At 48.0% G+C, this 25,974-nt stretch overlaps 1 protein-coding gene across 1 annotated transcript; it reads right to left on the reverse strand.

Annotated features, from left to right (window-relative positions):
* On the reverse strand, positions 1 to 25,735 carry LOC119107958 (beta-1,3-glucan-binding protein). Its single transcript, XM_037231549.1, has 7 exons — positions 25,631 to 25,735; positions 10,908 to 11,062; positions 10,417 to 10,580; positions 9,848 to 9,961; positions 4,780 to 4,917; positions 1,912 to 2,060; positions 1 to 207 (listed from the first exon to the last, which is right to left on the reverse strand). The coding sequence occupies exons 1-7, from the start codon at positions 25,733 to 25,735 to the stop codon at positions 1 to 3; spliced, it is 1,032 nt and encodes a 343-aa protein (XP_037087444.1).
* Between the last annotated feature and the right edge of the window lie 239 nt (positions 25,736 to 25,974).

Here is a 25,974-nt window from a genome sequence, read left to right on the forward strand (position 1 = left end):
TTAGATGGCGTAGACACGGACGTAGTCGACCTGCATGGCCACGTCGTCGCCCTGCCAGGTGGGCAGCCACTGGCCGTTTCCCTCCCAGAAGTCCTTGGGCGCCGTGGGCGACGTGTTGGACCAGGGTTTGGCACCGGCGCCGTTGACAGCTGCGTCCGGGAAGAAGCTGTTGGTGCCGCCCACGGCCACGTTCAGCTTCAGGTAGAACTGTCGACCAGCAACGCTTGACGTCAGTGAGGCAGATAGGAAACTGCGGCATGGCTGGGGGCTTTACCAGCGCGCACCGCGCCCTGCTGGCCGATGCTATTTAGCTGATGACGTCATAAGCATCGGCCAATGACGTCATTAGCCAGGTACATCTGACCGCACCTGGCACGGGCAAATCTGTGGTTGATCCCAGCTGGCTAGTGCTACATGATCGCTCGGTTTAGATGCTGTGGGATGGATGGGATTTCCACAAACGTGCCAGGCTAGAGCTGGCTGGTGACCACAACTAGAAACTCCCCGATTGTTTTCCTCACCGGAGATGTCCACGCCGTTCGCCAAACTTTGCCCCGTGTGCTTGCCACCCAGCTCCTGTTATGCCTGGCTTCAGTTGGAGGTTCGTTTTTGTCATGTCACCTCATGCTCAGTGCCTCACAATGCTCTAAATTCACCGAAACTGTCTCCTTTCTGAACGGATTGGCGACAAATTTAGATCTGCACAGCAACACCATCCCCGTAACGTCAGGTTTTAAACTTACCTGGAAGTGGCACATTGTGATTTCTTATTTTTCCATGAGCTTGACGGTTTCATAAAACCACGCCCACATGATGCCTTCTAAAATGTAACGTGGTGCAGGAACATAGCATTCTATCGTATAGTTTCTAACCAAAAACCGATATTACAAACATAAGAAATCCAAAAGAATTGGACGTTGTTATATAAAACAAATAACTGTAACTCCATTTGACGACGTTCGCAACATGTCGCTGGTTTGTTGATGCTCACAGATTCCTGGTATTGACACGCGCCCAAAGCCTACTTCCAGCTCGGCCCCTGTAGGTCGAGGGGGGGGAGAGGGGCGGCTGACAACTGGCTGTGAACGGCGATCCGGCACCGCCGGCACCGGCACCGATTTTAGAAGGATTTTATACAAAATAAGCTGTGAACGGCGTCGTTGTTCACAACAAAGCAACAAAAACAACATACTCAACGAGGTTCCTGATTTGGTGCTCAAGTGTAGGGTGAAGTAATTTATGCCAGTCCGGTGTCCATCTTTAAGCGTTGGACTGTGCCCATAGTGCTTCAATTGAGCTGCGATATGAAAGCATTACGGCGGATTTGAAAGCAAGTAATTGATCTGTATTTGCCTGGTGCATGTATCTAAATGTATCACCACAGAGAAAGCATTTATGGCTCGCAAGAATTACGTAGTACCCATGCTGGCTGTTTACCATTGGCTCAGAAAGAACTAACGGGGAATTATGTTCACCTCACTCGCTAAAATTAAGTGTGAACTGCGGTTTGTACGTACGCATGCGCTTCGTTTTGTGTGGTATGTGCACATATATGTCACGGTAGTGGAAATGATTGACGATGGCGAACAACACACATACCTATACGAGTAACACAGTACCTGTGGGTCTTGATATCACAGGGTTGGCAGCATGGTAGTTACTCTAAAATCTAAATTGATCTAAAATGTGATTGTATGGAATATTTCAGCTGGGATGCCAGATCAACTTGAGTATAAACATGTGAGCTTTTAACTCTTCTGAGCTGATAATTGTCAGCAGGCATGGCTTGCGCGGATTGTGATGTCTTGCTCAGTAGGATTAGCATGTGGACGTAGGTAATAAAGCACACAACTGATGGTGACGATGGATGCTGCGCATCGCCAACGGAGGTGGCGTCATCTGGTGACCCACCGGCTGGTCGAAGGGCGCCATCTTGGAGCGGCCCTGCCACGGATTGTTTCTCCAGGTATCCTTGTTGAAGCCACCCAGCTCCCAGAAGCCGCCGGCAGGGGGAGTCACCTCACCCAGGGCCGTATCGTCCACGCTGAACTTGATGCCCTCTGGGGATGGGCGAACAGGCACCTCAGCCCGTCAGTCGACTCGGCACCTCAGCCCGTCAGTCGACTCGGCACCCGCACACGTCTGGTCTGACCAGGCACCTCAGCCCGTCAGTCGACTCGGCACCCCGCACACGTCTGGTCTGACCAGGCACCTCAGCCCGTCAGTCGACTCGGCACCCGCACACGTCTGGTCTGACCAGGCACCTCAGCCCGTCAGTCGACTCGGCACCCGCACACGTCTGGTCTGACCAGGCACCTCAGCCCGTCAGTCGACTCGGCACCCGCACACGTCTGGTCTGACCAGGCACCTCAGCCCGTCAGTCGACTCGGCACCCGCACACGTCTGGTCTGACCAGGCACCTCAGCCCGTCAGTCGACTCGGCACCCGCACACGTCTGGTCTGACCAGGCACCTCAGCCCGTCAGTCGACTCGGCACCCGCACACGTCTGGTCTGACCAGGCACCTCAGCCCGTCAGTCGACTCGGCACCTCAGCCCGTCAGTCGACTCGGCACCCGCACACGTCTGGTCTGACCAGGCACCTCAGCCCGTCAGTCGACTCGGCACCCGCACACGTCTGGTCTGACCAGGCACCTCAGCCCGTCAGTCGACTCGGCACCCGCACACGTCTGGTCTGACCAGGCACCTCAGCCCGTCAGTCGACTCGGCACCCGCACACGTCTGGTCTGACCAGGCACCTCAGCCCGTCAGTCGACTCGGCACCTCAGCCCGTCAGTCGACTCGGCACCTCAGCCCGTCAGTCGACTCGGCACCTCAGCCCGTCAGTCGACTCGGCACCTCAGCCCGTCAGTCGACTCGGCACCTCAGCCCGTCAGTCGACTCGGCACCTCAGCCCGTCAGTCGACTCGGCACCTCAGCCCGTCAGTCGACTCGGCACCTCAGCCCGTCAGTCGACTCGGCACCTCAGCCCGTCAGTCGACTCGGCACCTCAGCCCGTCAGTCGACTCGGCACCCGCACACGTCTGGTCTGACAGGCGCCTCAGCCCGTCAGTCGACTCGGCACCCGCACACGTCTGGTCTGACCAGGCACCTCAGCCCGTCAGTCGACTCGACACCCGCACACGTCTGGTCTGACCAGGCACCTCAGCCCGTCAGTCGACTCGGCACCCGCACACGTCTGGTCTGACCAGGCACCTCAGCCCGTCAGTCGACTCGGCACCCGCACACGTCTGGTCTGACCAGGCGACTCGACACCCGCACACGTCTGGTCTGACCAGGCACCTCAGCCCGTCAGTCGACTCGGCACCCGCACACGTCTGGTCTGACCAGGCACCTCAGCCCGTCAGTCGACTCGGCACCCGCAACACGTCTGGTCTGACCAGGCACCTCAGCCCGTCAGTCGACTCGACACCCGCACACGTCTGGTCTGACCAGGCACCTCAGCCCGTCAGTCTACTCGGCACCCGCACACGTCTGGTCTGACCAGGCACCTCAGCCCGTCAGTCGACTCGGCACCCGCACACGTCTGGTCTGACCAGGCACCTCAGCCCGTCAGTCGACTCGGCACCCGCACACGTCTGGTCTGACCAGGCGACTCGACACCCGCACACGTCTGGTCTGACCAGGCACCTCAGCCCGTCAGTCGACTCGGCACCCGCACACGTCTGGTCTGACCAGGCACCTCAGCCCGTCAGTCGACTCGGCACCCGCACACGTCTGGTCTGACCAGGCACCTCAGCCCGTCAGTCGACTCGGCACCCGCACACGTCTGGTCTGACCAGGCACCTCAGCCCGTCAGTCGACTCGGCACCTGCACACGTCTGCTCTGACCAGGCGACTCAGCATCCGCACACGTCCAGTCTGACCAAGCGACTCGGCACCTGCACACCTCTGGTCTGACCAGGCGACTCAGCATCCGCGGATGTTTAGTCTGACCAGGCGACTCGACACCCGTACAGGTCTAGTAAGACCAGTCGACTCGGCACCCGCACACGTCCAGTCTGACCAGTTGACTCGACACCCGCACACGTCCAGTCTGACCAGGCGACTCAGCATCCGCGGATGTTTAGTCTGACCAGGCGACTCGGTACCCGCACACGTCCAGTCTGACCAGTCGACTCGGCACCCGCACACGGCTAGTCTGACCAGTTGACTCGACACCCGCACACGTCCAGTCTGACCAAGCGACTCGGCACCTGCACACGTCCAGTCTGACCAGTCGACTCGGCACCCGCACACGTCCAGTCTGACCAGTCGACTCGGCACCTGCACACGTCTGGTCTGACCAGGCGACTCGACACCCGCACACGTCTAGTCTGACCAGTTGACTCGACACCCGCACACGTCCAGTCTGACCAGTCGACTCGACACCCGCACACGTCTAGCCTGACCGGGCGACTAGTCTGACCGGTCGACTCGACACCCGCACAGGTCTAGTCTGACCAGGCGACTCGGCACCCGCACATGTCCAGTCTGACCAGTCGACTCGACACCCGCACACGTCCAGTCTGACCGGGCGACTCGGCACCCGCAAGCTTCTAGTCTGATCCGAGCAAGCTGTCACAGTATAGGTTGTCACATTCTTACATTGGTAACATGATGACCCCGTCGGTTCCCATAATTTTGCTGTCACAAGCCCCGGATTATACCCTGCTTGCACCTGTGTTTTGAGTGAAATACTATTTTAAGTCTAAACTTGACCCAACGTGTTTCGCTTCCGATACCCTGCTGTTAACAGCACATCGTGTCGTGTACTGTACCAGGACTCCATTCCATCTTATAGACGTGGAAATCTGCGTTGAAGCCCGCTGCGTTGTTGGTCTCGAAGTGCGTGAGCTGGTAGCGATTGCTGGCGAAGTCCGGACCCCAGTGCAGCGTCGATGACACTTGCTGGTTGCCTGGACGACGGACAAACGGAGTAAGCGAGCTGAGCTGGCAGGCGTCGGCGGCAGCAATTAATTTGCTGGAGTTTATCACGCTTACAGAATGCTGAAATATTTCCTTGATTCTTTTAGTACTGAATTATTGTTTTATTGGTTAACATACACAAAACGCGGAAACTGGAGCACTATGCTCATAGCCTACGGGCGCGCGCGTGTCGCGTGTGCGCGTGCGTGTGCGTGTGCGTGTGCATGTGCACGTGCGTGTACGTGTGCGTATGTGGGGTGGGGGGATGGGCATGACGATGGCGCACAACATGGGCATTTACATGGATCACAGCCCCTTTGCACACAGGCAACGGTTTCAACCCTTGTGTCGATGCACTGCATGATTTTTCACCCTACTGACACTCTGGTGTCCCGTGGTCTGCGAGGAGGGAGCAACAACTAAAGGCAACGTGGACGGCGACATCTCGAATCGCTTCACATTCGTTATCCTCGTCCCAGGATAAACACACAAACGTCATCATGGGACCTGGTTTGAACAATATTTAAGAAAGTTGATTTGTTGTGATGATAACCGATTCTCGCCGAAAGAAAATTATTTCGATCCTGGTACGCGGTGCGGGTCATCAAAACCTTTCACCCTAGAGCGTGCATGTTTGGGGAGACGCTTAGCAGTACCGTGTATTGGGTGTTGGGACGTGGGAACCCGAATACCCAGGGTGATCGTAAGGTCCGTGCAGTGTTCGTGGGGTCTGATGTTCATTGTAAGTAAAAATAAAATGTTAGAAATGGGTCGTCATTACGTTCTGGTTAAACTGCCTGTGTTTCGTGCAGCCAAGAGCGTAGAACCAGGTGCAGCGGGTGTTAGGATGTGGGAGAACGGACTATTATTATTTTGATATCTTCATAGTGGTAGTGCATGCACGGATTCAATTCATTTCCTGGACTCACGTGCCCCTGTTTTAGGCGCATTTTTGCTAAACTTTGGTCAACCTTGTGACTCGTGACTCTCGTGACTGTAAGCACGGCTTGAAAAATAGAGATGTGAGAATGAAACAAAATATTTGCTGTATAACATGGTTTAACCAATACCTCCTGGTATGGGTATTCAAGGTCCATAACTTAGCAGAAACTGCCCGAATTTGAAAAAAAAAACGTTCAAAATAAGGAAAATCAACCGCGCCTAAATCAAAGTTTGAATCAACAATCTACGGTATTTGAGGGTCGCTCATCTTTAAAGTACTGTTCCATCTTTTACGGAGTTTTGAACTGAAATAACCATTATCCAGAAAATTACCTGCAATTCTAAGCCATGCCCCTTGCAATACTTAAACTCCTCTCCGTTTGGGCCAAAAGCATGCCAACTTCTGCAGATTTTTCGCGTCGCCTATTTTAAAGTCACCCAGTCTTCATGACGTCATGGAGACGTCAGACGAATTTCGCCTCTCCAATATCCGTCTTGTGTCCGAGGTCAAGGAAAATACGACCATTCACTTGTTTATATCTGTAGCACATCTGCACGAATTGCCGCATCGACGGAGATCAGTTGGCTTTTATCCAGCCTAACGCATTAAATGGAGGTCTCGATCACAAACCGCGTTTTGTGAAACATAACAAAGATATTTGAGCAGCCTTGCCAGTTTTGACGGGCATGACACTGAGGATCCAATAACTTAAAGGAAGCGCTCTCCATTTGAAGCTATTTAAGCAAGCCTCATATAACATGAACTGAGCTACTTATAACTACCGGTATAATTTTAAGTGGAAAAGACTGCTGTCGACAACACAATTACTTTATTTCGTAAATATGGTCCTTAATATGTCTTTGTTTGATTACGTCATGGAATTTAGCATGCCATTTGCAACTCTTCAATCTCCCGAGATATAGCAGCACGGCTGGAAGTGTTCGCTGAGCCAAATCTCGTTGCAATCGTGTTTCGGCCCTTTCTCGTGGCGTTCTTACATAATGATCCAAGAGTTTCAAACGTCCACTTGCACCCATAACTCAACTATAGCGTCATTCTTAGGTTATTCGATCACAAGTCTCATTTCCGTAACGATTAGGAAGAATGTATAACTATTAGGTAGCACAACATGCGATTCTCATTAGAATCTTGCATAACTCGCGCAACATGGATTGAGAGTCAATTGACGGCTGTTATATATGGAAGTCAAGTTCGCTAACGCCAGATATGAATGACTCGACAATGAAATTTGTATCAACCTTGAACGCCGCATGAACAGTGGAATGGCAGGATTTGAATGACTTTTTTATGGCGTCATGAATGTCTGTGTCACCTTGAAACAGCTTGCACGAAGCGAACTGCAGATCTTCGCGGGCTTGTAGCTCAGACACCAGAGGAGTTTAGGTTTTAATGGAGGTGTTCCACATTTTGTGAGATTTTGAATTGAATCAGCCATCTAGAAGATCATTCGGTACACTTCACAGCCTTGCCCTTCTAAAGTGAAGCAGTTCCTTCAAAGAGAATGTTTTGCGTGTTTTTTACGACTTGGATTGGATTGGATTGGATTTGTTATAGATTTTCATCAGATGTGATCACGGTTAGCTGTGCAACATCGTAGTTAATCAACGTCATGCTACAATTTCAATGACACCGAAGGGTTTTCAGTTGCCGGTAGCTGATGCTGATTACGGTTGATCTTAGGAACAGTTAATGTTGTTGTCAAGTTGATACATGTGCACGTATATCTTTATTTATTTATTTATATTTTTGTTTATATTTATACTTATATTTAAACATGTTGGTGATTTCTTTTTTTAAATTACATAGAATCCCTTAGTGATTTGCGGTCAGTGATTTGCATGTTCGCTTACTGACAACGTACTGGTGTATGCGACCTTCCGCCACATGTGACCTGCCAGCTGCCTACCTAGCTGTATATCAGGCGCCGCCACATGCTCCATCTAAATCATCGCTTCCAATGAAACTGATGAGACCGCCACTCATCGACAGCTAACTTCGGTTAGTTGAAGGAGTTATCGATATTGTGTAACATAGCTGGACTTGATTGGCAATGATGCATGGTTTAATACCGCCTCTGGCTTCGAACGGATCATTAGATACAGATATACTTAAACATATGGCCAAGTGTGCTAGTCGTACTTTTAGCAGCCGATAGCCACTATCTTAGTGCACTACGCTGGGAATTTACACGCATGTAACGATGAATGAGATCTACGTCATACCATAATGCTAAAGAAATAGGGATGGGCCGTTGTGTTGTCGATTGTGAGAAACATGCGAGTGGCCAAAATGTCATGCTGACTTGACTCATGTGCCCGTGATAATGGATGGCACATGATGCACTATGGCAACCGCGGGCAGGCATGGACCGCTTTCGTAGCGTCATGCTTCAAGTTTCACACCGGGCTTATTATACGAGGAGTGAGCGCATCATCCAAAGATTTTGTAACCAGCTGTTTTCTGCACGCGTTCCTTTTATTTTTCCAGTGCTGCTGAACAGGTGCTCGGGTGGGATCAATTTGACCCCCCCCCCCCGAAGGTTTTCCGGGCTAGTTTCCGAACGGCGCGGCGTATCCACGCCAAATTTTGCATGGCCGTAGGAAATTAAATACCGGATCGTTTGACATCAAAAGCTTATATTTACATCGTTAGGTCGTTGACCTATTGCAGGTTCAACTCAGGCCATGGGTTCAGCGAAGACAATTTCTGATGTTCTGACAAATTCTGATGTTCGTTCAATCTGATGCAATAATGAAGTGCTAAGCGAAACCATATATCTCTGAAATAGTTTCTTAAGCAATAGAACCATTGAATGACCAAGTTCCACTGACCTAGGGTCAATTATGAAGGCCAGACCAATGCCAAAATCAAACTGCTTTATTACACTGGAGCTGCGGTATGGAGAAATTTCTGGTGCATTTTTCAAATCTATTGATAACAGGAATCGCCTTATACATTCTCCATGAACTTTTTAAAGGTCAAAATAAGTAACTGGCCTAAAATGTCCCAGACTCACATTTCGTTTTTAGAAGCATACTGCCTTGCGTAATGTTTGGCGTTTATTCAAATGCAAAACTCAAAGCAGCCTTGTATAATTTTGGTCACCATGACCTGCCTAAGGTAAAAGAAGGCCACTGACCTTAAATGAGCACCAGCAATCTTTTGCTTAGAACAGGTATCTAGGTTCTGGGAAAATTTGGACACCAATCTGGCGTTAGACCTTGTTTGACCTTGTTAGACCCAAAAATAATGGCCTAGGAATGTCAAATTTCGTCACAAGTGAGTTCACATACAGGCTAACACACCCTGTGAATTTGGTGCCTCCAGCTTTCTTATTTTGTGAGATCTCAGCTGGTTAAATTGAGCCCCGCTGAGCGAAGGGCCAACAGGCCACCCAGGCGCTTATTAATCGCCTATGGCCATACAATCATGGCCAATATATCTTTTTCGGGTTGAAGTGAACGCGTCCAGTGAGAGAGGGCCGCCATAAGATAAGCGCCATGGAGAAAAGTGGACCACTATAGACCGAGTTAACATACCAGGGTAAAACATGAACCGTCTTAACGACCAAGCGGGTGGACTGGGTGGGCGGACCGCACCGCTCCAGTTCACTATGACACATGAAATCATGATAAAAATAATTACCGCATATAGTTGGATACGAGAGCTTTCACAACTAGAGGAGAATGATAGGCTTGCAGTAAATGGGAAACTGTGCAACCAACACATCTCATGATATCAGGACCCCACCACGGCTTTTGCAACATAAAGAGTGTTTGGAAGTGCAGCGCTGGATCAGAAAGTCTTCAGAATTTTCCATCTTACCAACAGAGTCCCTCGCGGTTTAACACCAGGAAAGATAGCGCAACACATTACCGTGTCGAGGCTGACTGCCTGGCTCTGTGGGATCCAGTCGAGCACCGGCCGTCACTAGCGCCGCTGGCCGAGCCACTCACCGATCTGGGTGCCGCCCACGGAGAGGTCGCCGTTGCCGCGACTCTCCAGTATGTCGATCTCTCCGGAAGTCGGCCAGTTGCCGTACGGTTTCATTTTCGGCTTCATCCAGATGGCTGGCGGGCCGGACACATGTCACTCACTACATCTCCAGATCGCACCGCGCGGCCGACCGGCACCACTCGGAATCAGCAGGCAGGGCACGCAACATCAGCATCGCACCACGGCACGCGGTCCACCGGCACCACTCGGAATCAGCAGACAGGGCACACAGCACCAGCATCGTACCACGACACGCGGCCGACCGGCACCACTCGGAGCCAGTAGGCAGGGCACGCAACACCAGCATCGCACCACAACACAAACCGCGTTTGAATGTACCTACACACGCAGCGTGAGGCGCGGAGCGGCAAGCACTTCAGATCACACGAGTCCCTCAAGACATACCGCAACACGGGGGCTATTCAAACGAGCTGCAGGAAACACGCCGTGGCATGAAGTGTATACATGGAAGGAAGCTGCGCCGGACATATCTGAGGTCGCGGACAAAGACCGCTTATGTGGTTATCACCTGGCCAGATCCAGTCGCCTGCGGGCATCTTGGCTCTGACCTCCACGCGGCCGTACGTGAAGGTGAATGAGAGCGCTGTGCGGAGGGAAGCGGACATGATTGGGTTCAAGATGTCGGCCTGACTGCCCTGTCTGGAGCAGCCGAAGTTCAGGGGTGATGTGCATCTGAAACGGATACACACGCACGGTTATGCGACCAAAGACACGGTCGGAGATGTAGCAATACATAGGACGGATGAAATCGGTTGGTGCGATGCGCGTCGCCAATGCAGGCGTTCGTAGTCTTCTAGCATTGTTCGAAACTGTGAACAATTAGCGTAAATTATGGGCGAAGTGAACTTGAAGAAGTGAGAGAAGAAAGAAAGAAGTGATTATGACAAGACTCCACAACCTGCTTTCTCTTCTACGTTGCAGCCTGATTGTGTTTTATGACTAAAAATTGTTGACAATGAGCCTGACTGTTTAGTCTCCCCTCCGTTTGGAGGCTCTCACTGGTCGAATGGGTTGTCTCCGTTCATGTCCAGAACGCCGGAGTAGAGGTAGTCATTGGAGAATCTTTCAGCAGTGAGCGTCGGCTTTACGAATAAGATGCCGTCCCGCACAAAGCTGTTGGTCCGGTTGTTGTTGTATCCCTCGAACTCCCAGTTCTGTGAAGACAGAGACATGCAGCATTTCTATTCAAAAGTACTCAAGGCATGGCACTTGCGAGCAACGAATTTCATTTCAACCCCAGCAGAAATGTACTGGAATGAATCAAACGGTCAATAGTCGATCACTCTTACCCAATCTGGAGGTTTTTATAAGGTAAGGGTAGGGTGGGGAGATGGGGGCCATTTCTGGTGTCTAGTTTAAAGTCATGTAGTGTTCCAACTGCGTGAAAAGGAACTAAATACCCTAAAAATATATAAATGTCCAAAAGTCCTGCCTTTTATCTTATGTTTTGGATGTTCAACCGCATCCATAATCCAAAGCTGAGAGGTGACCGTCTGCGCGAAACGAGCATGTTAAGGGAGGCGCGTAATTGAGTGTACACTGATAGGGAGATAGAAATGCTAAAAATGAGTCAAGAGAAAATTGAATGTGAAGGCGAATGCGCTTAGCACAATAGCATCCCAAGACAACTGTTTAAACTTGACAGGAGTACAGTTTTGTTATATCCAGCAGACATGAATGACCCCTTCGATATCATTCAAGCTTGCCACAGAACCATGCACCACTCCCCAATCACCCAGCTGGACCGACTTTTCCCCGCAGGTAGGGGCTAGACCGGTTAAGTTTACCGAATATTCAAGCGAAATTTTAACGAAATTGCGTTGCCTTAAGCACAATTTCCTTCTCTCCGCGAGAAGTCCAGAATTATGGTTTTCTCCTGCGCGTATATTGCGTCAATATTGTTTGATTCGCACGAAAGATAATCTTATAAGGCGGTCTTACAGTATGACAATCTAGAACAACACCATACCATCGTTTTAATATAGTTTCATATTTGTTCTGTATATGAGATAAGTTACGCCACGAGTCAGAAACGAGTCGACTCCGCGCCGCACTTCACCATTGAGCTCAAAACGCAAATGTGGCTTGACCGGACCAGATAAGAGGTCAAGTCAGATCAAACAATCTATGAGCAAAAATAAAATAAAACTACAATTAGTAGAGACCTAGAGACATTCTTGATCTATTGTGGGTACTTTCTTTCAGGAGAGGTCTAACATTTGCTTGATATGGAACAACGTGTGTAAAAATAATGTTTTACTAGTCTTTTGCTTTTTATAGTACCCCACGGAATGCATAATATATTTACAGTAAACAAACACGAGCACGTTGATCTTCTTCGGAACTGCTGCAGGTGCTGCCCATGTAAAGGTACGTGAACAGAAGAGTTTGTTCGTTTATGCAATGCATGCCGCAACATTCAGAAGTCACGATATATTGCATCGATATTCCACTCTAGCCAATACGACCGGTCATACCGATCCATTACTATGCTTTGAGGCGTTCCCTCAGACAATGCACAATACAGAAAGTCTACTGAACCTCACGACTGCATCCGACTTTAAAAAAAAAACCAAACGTCATCTCGTCGACCCAGAACCAGTCAGGCAGGGCGATGCCATCTTAAGCAGATACCCACGGATATGATCTGATGTTTAATATGCATATGATTTTTTTTTAAACCGGGGTCGGGTCAGTCACGATGTGTGACGGTACTTGCATCTCTTCTCTATTTTGTGTTCGAATAATGTTGACCAACGAGCATGAGAGCAGCCAGTCGCCTAATGCCCTATTTCCTGTGGAGATTGGTATAATCTCTGTGCGCCGGCAAATCACGACTCATTTTATTTTGCATAAAAGGGAATTTTTCTCAATTTGAGTTGTTAAATCACGCATCAGACATGATAAAATGAGCTCACTTACAGCTATCGATATACTTTTAAGGGAGAAAGATTGCTCTAGACAGCACAATTTCTTTACATAGTGAATATGCTCCGTTTGCCATTGTCATTGCTTCATTGTGCCATGGGATGTTTGTGAGACGTTAAAGTGTAAATATAGGTTTGGAGCGTTATTTGCGGTGTGTTCTGAACTTTTCTCCTTGTGTTTTGGTGCATTCTTTCGGTAATGGCATGTCTTTGACCCGCATATTATAAGTTAAGTTATAACTAGTAGTTGCCCAAATGCCATTGGCATTTATCATAAAGCGCGGTTGGTGATCAGTTCTTGTGACTGGTGGCAAAACACACCGTATCCGACCTTGTTATCCCCATTCCTGCTTTATCCTGAATACCCGCGGCTCCCCGCCTATCAGGGTCAAGCTGCATGCGTCAGTCACGAATGGGCCGCGATGCCCCCTGGGAGGGATTTCCCGTCCGGGCGCTCGAAGCACACCGCGCAGAGGGGTCCCCCGCGGGCTCAATCTCGGCCATTGAGTCCCCAGGCAAATAGAGGCTTGCGTCACCGTTATCCATTCTTCTTCATCCCATAGCTCTGAAATTGGCCATTACTGATCGGAAAGACTCTAATACAAATAACGACGCTATGATCCAAACAGGCAATCACAGCTCGATCTGGCTATTAGCTAGTTACGTTTTATCGTTGGATAACCTGATCTTGAATCACCAAACGCACGAATATTTCAGTGGCGATCTTTTTATTAACCATAAATCTAGTACGGCTAATTGGGTGGGGTACTCGCGTGACGTTTACATCAGGACATAAATGCCCGGCAAACTTTCAAATAGGCGGCACGAGGTCGTCTTCACAAGTTTGCGTGCGGCAGGCTTAGAAGCAAGAGGCTTTGGAGCCTTGATATTGATATATTATTTTGAAGTTATGATATTGGTGACATTTTGAAGTTAAGGTAGTTAACCAAGCAACACGCATGAAAAAGTAAGCTTACGTTTAAGTATTTATATACTTCTCAGTGGGAAAGACTGCTCTAGACAAGACAAGTTCTCTGTTAAGTAAATATGCTGCTCAATATGTCGCTGTTTGAGCCAATACAAAGGTGGAAAGCTCTCTTAAAAAAGCATGGCTTTTCAACTGACGGGAATTATGTTGAAAATGGACTATCTCACCTTAATCTCCACGCAAATATTGAACAGTCGCTTTAACGATGATATTTCATTGATGTTCCATTTTAAGTACCTGTTTCTTATTTTGCGTTATGTTGTTCATATAGCTAATATCCAAGTCTCCATATTTACTGCAAGACTATATATTGTAACCTATCGGGTGGAAAGTGGCGATCTCTTTCCATTTACAATGCTCTCACCTGTCCATGTAAAAAAATCAGTCAGCGAGCGCATTGATACACGCATTGAAAACTGCAGCCACCAGATATCATGATACATTGGATCAATATTTGACATGTGGCACCACGGCTGGTTATAACAGGCCAACTGCCACGTTTTAAAAATGCTCAACTTTGCCAAAACATAGCAAATCTACTTCGCCTCACCACTGGGCTAACAACTCAATAACTAACGAATCACCTCAATGACACAAGCAGGAGGGTATGTGAGTTCATTTGATTTTATTCTGACAGAACGCATAACCTGCTTGTTGGTCGAAAGCCGCAATTATCATGTACCATACGGTAATTTTCTTTCACATTCGGCCCTGTGTTCACGTAATATTGATCAGTTTGAAAGACAATAATTTTTGTGAGGGTCTATTCATATATTTCCTACACGAGTTTATATAATACCCCAGGGGTGGGGAATCGCGGCCTCGCCTAAAATCACAGCCCCGTCTCACCGAGAGTTCCTGAAATTGCGAGCGGTACACACACACGTGAGCCATTCATGCACATTCCTCGATTCATGCGCTGAAGGCTACGACCTATACGGCTTACGATATTGTTTTTTTCATATTTAGACCATACCGTTTGAATGGTTGGATTTTCTGGGATCAGACCCCACGCTGGGCAAAGCTTGTTGCGTCAGCCCTGACCCCCACCATCCGATCGCGCAATTCCAAGGCAACGGCCGAATTCGGAGGCAAATATTTAACGTGCCGCAACGCTCGCCACGGTCCGTCCTGCTCTCTGACACCACCTGCCTTTTAGCGCGGTGCTGCCACCGATAACAGGCCATATCTGTCAAGGGCAAATGGCGAGCGCCTCAAGCGACTCGAACGCATCCTACTACGGGCGAGTGGATCGTAGGGGCAGGCGGACTAACTAAGTCATTAGGATGGAGTACATTGAGTATATGTGAATAGATTACGCGACATGTGATAGTGACCAAACGCCCGGTCATGATGGCAGTTGCTACATTTTGCCGCCTTGGCAGCTGATAAAACATGCGGGATCGACTCCGCCACTCGACTGCGCCAATAATAAAAGCCCTAGGCTCCTTCCTAAACCTCGGGGATCTAGGTGCTGGGAATTGTGTGGTGCACAGTCCTTCTAGCACATGCCTGGGGCATCCTTTTTCGGTGCACGCTCCTTTTGGCGCGCGTTGTTTCCGGTACACACTTTTTCTGGTGCACGCTGTTGCTGATATGTGCTGTTTCGGGTACATGCTGTTTCTGGTGCGTGCTGTTTCTGGTGCGTGCTGTTTTTGGTGCATGCCATTTCTGGTGCATTCATGCTGTTGAAGTTGCATGCAGCCGGTATGCCAACGGAAAGCCACGGCCGTTCTGGATCTAACGATGGTATTTGCCTTAATGTCTGGTCTTTCTGTGCCATGATATCCACCAACACGCGTCAAAATTACTACTTAGCTATCTAATAATGTACTGTCGGCTCGGATCTTGCATGGTTTTCATAGGATTGCATTCCGAAGTACCCGGCGCGCTGTAAAACCTCAACCCCTTAATGTTTTATATTCTTAACATCGCATCTAACGTCTCTACCAAGACGCGCCGGCCGCTGAGTTCATTAGTCCAGGAATTGACTGCTACTTCGATATAGCATATCGATGTCTGACACCGAACGGTACGGGTCGACATGCCAGCTCGTTACAACATTTTAACGTAACACAAGTCTGCCAAGATATAATAATTCGATTCCGCGTAACCAAGACACTTAAGCTTGAAAAGTTCGCGTTTTACCTCAGAAACCTAGGCATAATGTCATGTGAGGCCAAGGCATTCCTTTACATGACCTGGTATGGCTACAAACCTTTTCCGTCTGGGTGACACCTGAGCTTTTCAATTATGAGTACAGTCGCAAACGGAATCGATTCTCTACGCTCTGGCATAACCAGCAATGCCTAAAAACTTAGCCAAGGGTTAACGTCTTTAAAATTGTCGAACATTGATATAATATATATTGATATTTAGTGGCCACAGGTCTCAGTGTATGAAACAATAAGTTCGGGCGTTAACACATCCCTGTATGGGTGGAATCTCCAGTGAGTCGAAAGGACGCCGACGTGGTTTCGGTTTCTTAGCTATCAGCGTGTTGCTGCCAATGGAAAGCAAGGAAAAAACAACCAGAAATCAAACGCTTAATAAACATCTATATATATATATATATATATATATATATATATATATATATAAATCATCTATCTATTTTCACATCTATCTTCTAGCATCACGCGCCGAGCCAAATACTGCCGTTGAAGGAAGAATGTTAGCGGGCTTCGTACGACATGCCTCTTTTAGTCGTTCCGACCGTTAGATAACCTTATCGGCCGTGACCTCATGTCTAGATCGGTCACGCAGCTTTTTGTGCATTATATTGATGGAATCGTGAGGCGGGTTTTATTGTGTACCTAGAACATGATTTGCAAGACATGAAAATGTGGTGTTATGGTGGACCGGGCTGTAAGAAACGAATCAGCTTACCATTGTTCCAGAGTATGAAAAACGACATCTCCCGCGTGCGACACGAGAGGCCACCTATTTGGAGTGTCCACAGAAAAGAATCAAATAATATTTTTGGCACTAATTTTTTAAGGTAACGCGACGCACGTCGTCGCACACCTTTTTGTAGCAGGTCAGCAACTGCCCTATCATATTGAAGCCCAGGGCGCATGGCGCAACCGGGGTTCGGACGGGGTACCCTTCTTGGGAGCTGAAGGTCTTAACCACTCCGCAATTACGCCTTATAACACGATACACCTATGTGCATACCTTGACCCGAAAACTTGATGGCCTCTAGACATCGACCTCTCGGTGCATGGAAAAGTTTATGCGAGTGATTGCTTAGGAAGCTTTTGCCTGCTGTGCGTCAAGCGAAAGCGAAACCAAAGAAGTCGATTTATGTTCAATGTGGTTATCGAAGGCCTGCCAGGTTCGCAGAATGCATAGGAAAATAATCTGCACTAAAACTTGAAAAGGTTCCCACGTTCATCTCAGCACCCAAAAGTTAGGTCAACAACAGTGTGTATCGGAAGAGTGATTTAACTTGCCGACCTCAGTGGACACAAGGCTCTCCAAAACAGGGGTATCCTGAGTTGACACTTCCCTGCAATTAATGCTGGAGAAGCTCCCAGAACCAAGTGACACCCATATAAGTAAAGCGAAACATAACATTAGATATCAAGCTGCTCTTTTGCTGCTTGCGATCGCTCTAAATCTTCGCCTTACCCTGTTTTTTTTTTTTCTACGCCGTTACCCAAGAACAGGTAACCAGGCGTGCCCCTCCCTCAATCCCAGCGACGCAGTAAACCGTACGTTAACACCAGAAAACATAAAATCAGGTCGCGGCACCCCCAGCTAGGAAGATGAAACAAACTTTAAAAAAAAAACAGGCGAGGAGGTGGAGCAGACCCGAGGGAATTGCGTTATGTGAGAGGTAGGGAAAATCATAGATGAAAAGGCTTAAAGTAGTCATTAGCCAAAATCAGCTAATGACAGCCCGCTACAAACCGCCCAATAATCTACAACCACTCAATTCCCCGTCTTAGTAAGAGTTATACAGTCACAAGTCGGAGGGGGCAATTACCTGGTCATTTTTGTGCTGGGTTTTGAGCAGGATTTCCAGGGAGTCCACCCAGCTAAGCAGAGCTTGTTGCTGGGAGAACTCCCGGAGCCAGCGCCATGAGTTTGGGTATATGTGCATGACTTTATATCAGAAATTGATTATGAAACATGAAGGAGGTCAAATATGAAGTGCGTTGGATATGTACAGCACAAGGATGGCAATGTCTTCAAATATGTTTGTTACGTCAATATGTGTTCACGAAATGCTTGCGGATGATGTTCTTAACGATGGTTTTCGATACAGGGATATCAGCTATTCTTGGAAAATATGAAACCATAATGTCGTTCCACAGCTTAGGGCCAAGGCAGGATGCTGTAAATAGTCTATAAGTACGATAAGAGAAAGGTTGTTCTACATGTTTTGCTCGCCTCATATCCATGTCATTGGATTCGTAGAGATTGTAAATTAAATCGAATGATGCAGGGAGCTGTGAAGTTAAAAATTTGTGCATCACAATCAACATTTGAGATTTAGCAATGTCCGATAGCTTCAAAATTTTGTATCGTTTAAAGATTGGCTCTGAGCTTTGCGGAGGATACACATTTTCTATAAGACGCACAGCCCTTTTTTGCAAAATTACCAATCGATCTAGTTGAGAAGCATAATGTATGCCCCAAACCAAGCAGCAGTAATTTAGGTAAGGAAGAATCAAAGTGTTATAGAGTAGATGTGACGTTGTTTTATCAATAAAGTACCTAACCCTACTTATTATTCCAATATTTCTACTTACTATGCTCGCAACAAAATTAGTGTGGCTTGTAAACTTAAGAGATTTGTCAATGATTACACCAAGGTATTTAATTCTCTTTTTTCTCTTCAATAGGTGAATTATTAATTTGCACATTTAGTCGGAAATGCGAAGAAAGGGTTGTGTAATGCTGTGTGAATGTTTTTGATACGTTCAGGGAGAGAAAATTAGCAGCAAACCAAGAAGTCATTAGAAGCAAAGCGTACTGACATTGTTTTGAAGTTCGACAATACTTTTATTTTTGAAAACAATCGCAGTATCATCAGCATAAGACAGACAAATCATGTTACTACTGCTTAATTTAGGTAAGTCATTTATGTACATTAAAAAGAGGATTGGGCCGAGAATGGATCCTTGGGGTACCCCCATTTTTACGTTTTTGATTGTTGATAGATCATTCCTGATTTTTACACATTGAGTTCTGCCAGACAAATATGAAGAAATGATTTCATGAGATTTTCGTCGAATACCATATTTAGTAAGTTTACGTAGAAGAAGGCTAATGTTTACAGCGTCAAAGGCTTTTTTCAGATCTAAATATAAACCTCACACATATTCCCCATTTTCAAAAGCCTTAGTAATAGTTTCCTGCAGAAGAAGAATTGGCATGTAAGTACTTTTGTTCTTCTGAAATCCGAACTGATTTTGGTGAATTAGCTGTTTTTGGTTTAGATGAAGGACGAGTCTATTATATATGAGTTTTTAAAGAATTTAGGACATAAACGGCAAAATACTGATAGGTCTGTAATTATCTACAAGTTGCGAGTCCCCACTTTTAAAGATGGTTTAATCACGGCTTTTTGAAAATGCTTGGAAATATCCCCGAGGACAAACAGCTGTTGAAAAGATGGAGAATTGGTTTGAGTATAACCTTATAAGATAGCTTGAATATTTTTGAATTAATATTGTCTACTCCAGCTCGGACGTTGTTTAGCCCATCGATGAGAAGAATTAATTCCTGTTCATAAGTGGGGGGCAGATCCATTTCATTTTCGACATTTTCGACATTTGTGATGAGCTGGAGGGAGTCGAATGATGATTTAGGCATCTCGTCTTTTAACTGTTGTCCAATCTCGCTGAAGAAGAGGTTAAGTGATTCTGCGATATCCGGATCGTCTGTGATAATTTTATTATTAGTACCAACAATCCTGGTCGGATCTGCATCCTTTTTTGTTTTGAATTGATGAGAGTGTGTAATGTTCTCCATGTTTCCTTGGAGTTCCCAGCATGTTTACTGAATTCATTACTGTAGTATTTCTTTTTGGCTAGCCTAAGAGATGTAGTTAGAATGTTACGGTAGCAAGTGTATGTTGCATTATTTCGGGGACTGGGGTCCTTCAATTTCTGCCCAAATAACTTGCTTTTACGTGTAATTGATAGAAGAAGTGCAGGTGACACCCATAGTTTGCGTGAGCTTGTCTTTCTAGAATGTGCCTTGTGTGAGAAAACCTGGTGATCCCAGCATTGTAAATATACACAATTTGATTTGCAATAGCATCAGGTTCTGGCTCATTATCAATATCAACAAGATGGTCAACAAGGAATTGTTTAAATTCTTCCAGCCTTCTGTAATCAAATGTGGTAATGGGTGTTCGAACATCAGGGGAGTGTGGGTGTGGAAGAAGCAAAAATAGCAAATAATAAATAGCAAAATAGCATGGGAAGCAAAATAGGGAAATGATCAGACAAATCATGAAGGAGAATGCCTGTATTCATCACCTTTAATAAGTCATTGCAAAATATGTTATCTAGAAGAGTGCATGATGGATAGCAAGGTCGAGTTGTCCTGGATATTGTAGGAAAGAAGCCATTTGAACACATGTTAGTGAAAAATGCATGCACATTAGGATTGATATCAAGTGAGAACAGATCAAAGTTGAAATCACCAGTAATAATGTAACTGTTCATTTTATTAAGCCAAATTAGGCATTGCTCTAGCTTACCTTACCTTACCTTACCTTATGGTGATCGGGAATTGTAAAAGGCCACTAGGCCTGTAGGTCCCGGTCTCGTCAGGCTCCCGGTCCGGTAACCAAACAGTCTCAAATTATGGGAATATTCAGTGTGGGACGGTCGCACATGATGTCGGCCCAGTGCGTATCAAGCCTAGCCTTGAACTGTTCAACTGAGGTCGACGACACGACCGGGTGCGGAAGAGCGTTCCAGTCGTTGACAACCCGCGTGCTGAATGAGTTTGCGACGGACGAGAGTCCTTGATCGAGGTTTTTCTGAGCTTCCATTGGTGCCCTCTCGTCACCATCCGAGTTGTGCCTTGTCAGGAACTCCTCTTCCGATAGCGACATGCCTCCATGAAATAGCTGGTACAAGACTGTTACCATGTCTCCCCTGCGACGACGATAGTACAGTGAGGGCAGCTGAAGGAGTCTGAGCCTCTCAGGGTATGGCTGGCGCCTCACTTCATAGACAAGCCGGGTAGCTCGTCGCTGAAACTCGTTCCAGCCGTTTCTGGTCCAGTTTGCCGAACGGGTCCCAGATAACGTTGCCATACTCTAAGTACGGACGTACTAAGATCTCAAAAAGCAATGGCAACGTGCGAGCATCGATATTGGCAAAAGACCGCCTCACGACCGCCAGCATCTGGTTGGCCTTGGAGATCGCTTCCGCCGTTCTGCACGTGGAACTGGAGCCGGTAATCCACGAAGATCCCGAGGTCCTTTTCAGTGGACTCGACCGCGATTTCGGCACCGTCCAAGAAGTACGTCAGCCTCGGGTTGCAGTTCCCGATGTGCATTATTTTGCACTTTGCTGCACTAAAGGGGAGCAGCCACTCCTTTGACCACTTGGCCAGGGCGTCGAGGTCAGCCTGCAGAGGTGAGTGAGTCAGGGGTCTCGGGACACGACAGTAGACCTTGGTGTCATCCGCAAACATCTTGACCACGCTTCGCACTTGCTCTGGTAGATCGTTCACGAAAATAATGAACAGCGTTGGTCCAAGTACCGACCCTTGCGGGATGCCGCTGACGACGTCGGTCCAGTCCGACTTCGAGCCCTGGACCCGCACTCTCTGCATCCGATGAGTAAGAAAAGCCCTGATCCAGCGTAGCAAAATTACCTCTCACACCGTAAGCATGAAGCCTGAAGAGCAGACGGTTTATGGGGAACAGAATCAAAGGCTTGCTGAAGTCCAGATACGCACGTCCCACCGGTTCTCCATCCTCTACCGCGGCGCTCCAATCCTCCATAACCTCTAATAGCTGGGTGGTACAGGACCGCTTAGGGAGAAACCCAGCTGGGCCGCATGAAGGAGTCCAGACTCTGAGAAGTGATTAAGTAGGGCATCACGGACGAAAGTTTCGAGTATCTTGGAGGGAATAGCAGTAAGGCTCACTGGGCGGTAGCTCTCGCCGGAGATTGTCGGTTACCCTTCTTGAAAATCGGGACCACCTCACCAGCTTCCAGTCCAGAGGGAGCCTTCCGGATGCCAAAGATTTTCGGTAAAGCATGCTGGGGGGTGGCTGCCAGGGCATCTGCGCACTCGCGAAGAAGCCTTGGATGGAGATCGTCTGGCCCAGGGGCGCTCGAGGACTTCAGAGGCGGCCAGTTTCCTTGCCACTGCCTGGGTAGAGATGGCCACGTCATCCAGTAACGGTCCAGTAAAGTTACACGGTAACACAGGCATGGCACTAGTCCCTTCGTCCGTGAAAACGCTGGCGAAGAATTTACAGAGGACGTTTTGCCTTCCCTTCGCTACTGCTGGTCAACACTCCATCATCGTCAAGAAGGTCTTCTACCCTGCATCTTGTGCGTAGTCTAGAGTTGGCGTACCTCCAAAAGGCCTTGGTGTCTCTTTTGATGTCTGCTAATAGTTTAATCTCATACTCTTTCCGAAGGTGCCTGGTCAACTTCCGCAGGTCATTGCGACAACGCACAAACCTGGCATGGTCCAGAACATCCTGAGTCCGCGTGTACGTTCGCCATAGTCTTTCCTTAGCCTTCTTTAGTTGCATGGCCCTTGGGTTCTTGTATAAGTTCTTCTTAGCTTTAGCCTTTCTCCTGACGGAGCAAACCTCAGTGGGCCCTGGCGATTCTTTCCTTGAAGAACTTGTAACAAATCTTCGAGGGCGAGGCTCTCCATCAGGGACCAGTCCATTGACCTTAGGGTGTCAGCCAGATGCTCGTAATTTGTGTGTGTCAGCTGGCTGGGACGAGGGTTTTGTAGCCCAGAGTAGCAGGACCAAAGTAAACCTGATAACCACATGGTCCTGTTACCCAGCCCTGGCAGGTATTTGATTGGCTACACCATGCCCTCCTCATTTGTGAAAATTAGGGTCCAGAACACTAGGAGCTTCACCAACCCGGTAGCGTGTTGGCTGCCGGACATGCTGAAACAAGAAAACAACCCTGAATGGTGTCTATCAAAGAGTGGGTTGGGTGACTCTCTGGAGCTGACGACCTCTCTGTTGCCCAGGCGATCTGAGGCAAGTTAAAGTCACCTACAACCATCACGTGAGAGAACTGGGCTCTGCATGCTTCTGAAGAAGGTCTGTCCAGTTGGCTCACACTGTCCTGGATGTTGCCTGATGGACTTCGTATAATGCAGCCAAGTAACAGGGCATCCTTCCCACTCAAGGCCATCTTCAGCCACACTTGCTCCAGAGGACTTGACCCAAATGAGTGCTCATCTGCATTTAGTAAGTTGGACACAATAGACACATATGCCTCTTCTACCACTAGATCCAAGGTTGGGCTGAGAGACATTAAAGTTTGTGTACAGGGTGTACCCGGAAATTGATAGGAGAGATGGTGCAATAGGAAGCTTCTGGGCCTTGGGAAGAGCCTCAGTCAACAGCATGATATCTGGCTTATCATCAGAAATGAGCATACATAAATCATCCCTTTTACTAAGGAACTGGTCAGCATTGGTGTACAATATCTTCAGACCTTGCCTACCCTGCACTGATGAGCATTATGCAGTCATTGCGGACCGGGGGAACCAGCATCAGCCTGAACTTGAGTATGCTGATTGCGGATCCATCCCCAGTGACTGAGGTCGCTGTGTTGCTATCACTCCTGTCAGAGCCCCTAGAACCCCTGGGAGCCTGAGCGGGGTGACCCACAATACCCTCACCAGCAGGGTCCAATAAAGGGGGACACCCCGCTTCAGAGCCCCTGGAGTTCTCACTTGGGCTTGTTGTAGGTCCAGAGGCAACCGGAAGAAGCATGCTGGTGCCTCTGAGACCATCAGCTTGGCAGACAGCTGGAGCTGTTGACATTTCATCACTTCGCCGGACACCTGGAGCTGCCGCTGGTATGGTAGAGTGAACCACACTAGCTCTGCTCTGAGTTGAAGTGGTGTTTGTCAGTGTTGGGTGACCTATAAATTTGGCAAATGATAAGATTAGCATTATCACAGAGTAAGTTCAGCATCAAACCACTTCAGCTGTAGAGAAACTGGGTTCCAAAGTTGTATATGATGAAGATGATCAGCAATGTATACTGCTGATCCACCACCTAACCCCTTTTGATCTGCTGCAGTAGAAAGCTCGGTATCCAGGTAAGTCATAATGAGATTCCAAAGCTGGAGACAGCCATGTTTCAGATATAGAAATAACATGCCATGTTATAACAGTCTGGGCAAGTAGACTACTTAGATCTTCCTGCTTCTTCAGGATTGAGCGAATGTTAACATGCATAAGGTTTAGTGCACTGGTATTATGTGGAATAACAGTTTTTATCTTTTCAGGTAAATAAAATGTGCATGCTTCTCTTAGTTTTTCATATTCATCATATGATTCATCATATTCACCATCATATTCATTTTAGAAATTTCATATTCATCATCATAGTCACTAACCAATGGACCCACTACTTTTTAGAACTTGAGAGCCTGGTCTCAGGCCCAGCCCGCCTGCCTTCAACTGTTACAAACTCTTCAAGATTAGCAGCCCTGTTTAGCACATGACCAGCAGGAATGCGGTTCAGGGTCTGAGAGTATATGAATCTATTCTGGCCTGCTACACTTCTGTTCGCCGAAGAGGACAGTGTGGGTGAGTCTGTCATGGCTTTAATGATCTGTTCACGTGTGAACCATGGCTGTATGCGTGCATATCTTTTGTCACGTGAGTTCCTTGCCAGAATGATGCCGTTTTTAGTGTGGAAGTTCATGACCTGGTCATTTTCACGCTTCATATCGGCAAGAACCTTGACTTGTCGAGCTCGCTTATCAGTCAGGTTTTCATGAATGATGATGCCTGGGCCATCAGTCTGCCGGAATTTAGCCTGGTAAACATTGTTCCGATCGTCCATGTCCTGGAATTTCACCAGCACCCTTTTTTTGTTTTTCAGACGGTGGAACGCCACCACGCCACCCTTTACGTCTACCTTGAGTTTTTCTTTGATGACCTTGAGGGCAACACTTCTGGTCCCCTCAGTGGTTTCATCTGCCTTTGGCTCAGGGATACGGACAGGGATACTATCTCCACTCAGAATGAGGGACGACTTGCGCGAGTATTGCTCCGCTTCATCGACAGCAGCCTTCAGATGTTTCACCCATTTCACGAAGCTCGGAGTTTTTCCCGTTTCAGTTTCTGAGTTTCATCTCTCAGGAAAGCTATCTCACGTTTAAATAGCTCCATCTCTTTTCCCACCGCCTCAGCTACGAGATCCTTGATTTGTTCCATCTCCACCCCGGAACCCCGGAATGAACTGGTTTGGTTAAGCTACATTAGATTTAACTATTTCACATGAAAAAGTGGCAAAGTACACCTACTTGATTACATGCAAAGAAAAGAAAGAATTTACCTGAAGATATACGTTAGCTACCTAGTACAAACCCTGCCTAAATCACTGAGTTTCGTTCGATCCAGATGAGATTCGTCGCGTTCGTCACAACGAGGCACGTCCGCACACATGAAGCTCTGGAACACGAATGTTTGTTTTTTATCTAGTGCCAACATCAGAAGTTATGTAACAAGCTTCAAAATTCAAATACCCAAAGCATGTCAGACGGGTGAAACCCCTGAGGACGTCTCCCTGACGGCCCACGTGTGCGTGTGAGCTGCTACTTACGCCGCCACCTCGGAGCGTCAGCTCGTGCTGCCAGGTCTCCAGGTTGAGCTCGTCGAAGTTGTCCTCGAAGATGAGCTCGCCGGACTCGGCCGTCCTTGCCGCCATTGTAGGTGGTGACGCTCGTCGGGTAGCGAACGGCCGTGGCGCCGGCCGCCACCAGAGACAACAGCAGTACGGCCAGCATCGCTGCAAGCGAGGTCACACACTGCTGCATCAGTCGCCAGCCGACGCGCGGACCGGCCTCGCTCGGCGCCGTGACATCAACAGCCCGGTCGCGCTCGGCGCCGTGACGTCAGGGCGCCGAGTCATCTCGCCAGCCCGGTTTTTTACGTGCCATTCTGTAC

Source organism: Pollicipes pollicipes, unplaced genomic scaffold, assembly GCF_011947565.3.
Source record: "Pollicipes pollicipes isolate AB1234 unplaced genomic scaffold, Ppol_2.1 Scaffold_6686;HRSCAF=7923_pilon_pilon_pilon, whole genome shotgun sequence".
Lineage (NCBI taxonomy): Eukaryota > Metazoa > Arthropoda > Thecostraca > Pollicipedomorpha > Pollicipedidae > Pollicipes > Pollicipes pollicipes.

What these genes read in the sequence shown, in the direction of transcription:
- LOC119107958 (XM_037231549.1), bottom strand. Translation starts at nt 25,735, where the DNA reads ATGGCGGCAAGGACGGCCGAGTCCGGCGAGCTCATCTTCGAGGACAAC. An exon ending in CGTGGGCGGCACCCAGATCG is followed by an intron (nt 4,918 to 9,847) that starts GTGAGTGGCTCG and finishes TCCGTCGTCCAG; the next exon opens with GCAACCAGCAAGTGTCATCG. An exon ending in TAAGATGGAATGGAGTCCTG is followed by an intron (nt 2,061 to 4,779) that starts GTACAGTACACG and finishes GCCCATCCCCAG; the next exon opens with AGGGCATCAAGTTCAGCGTG.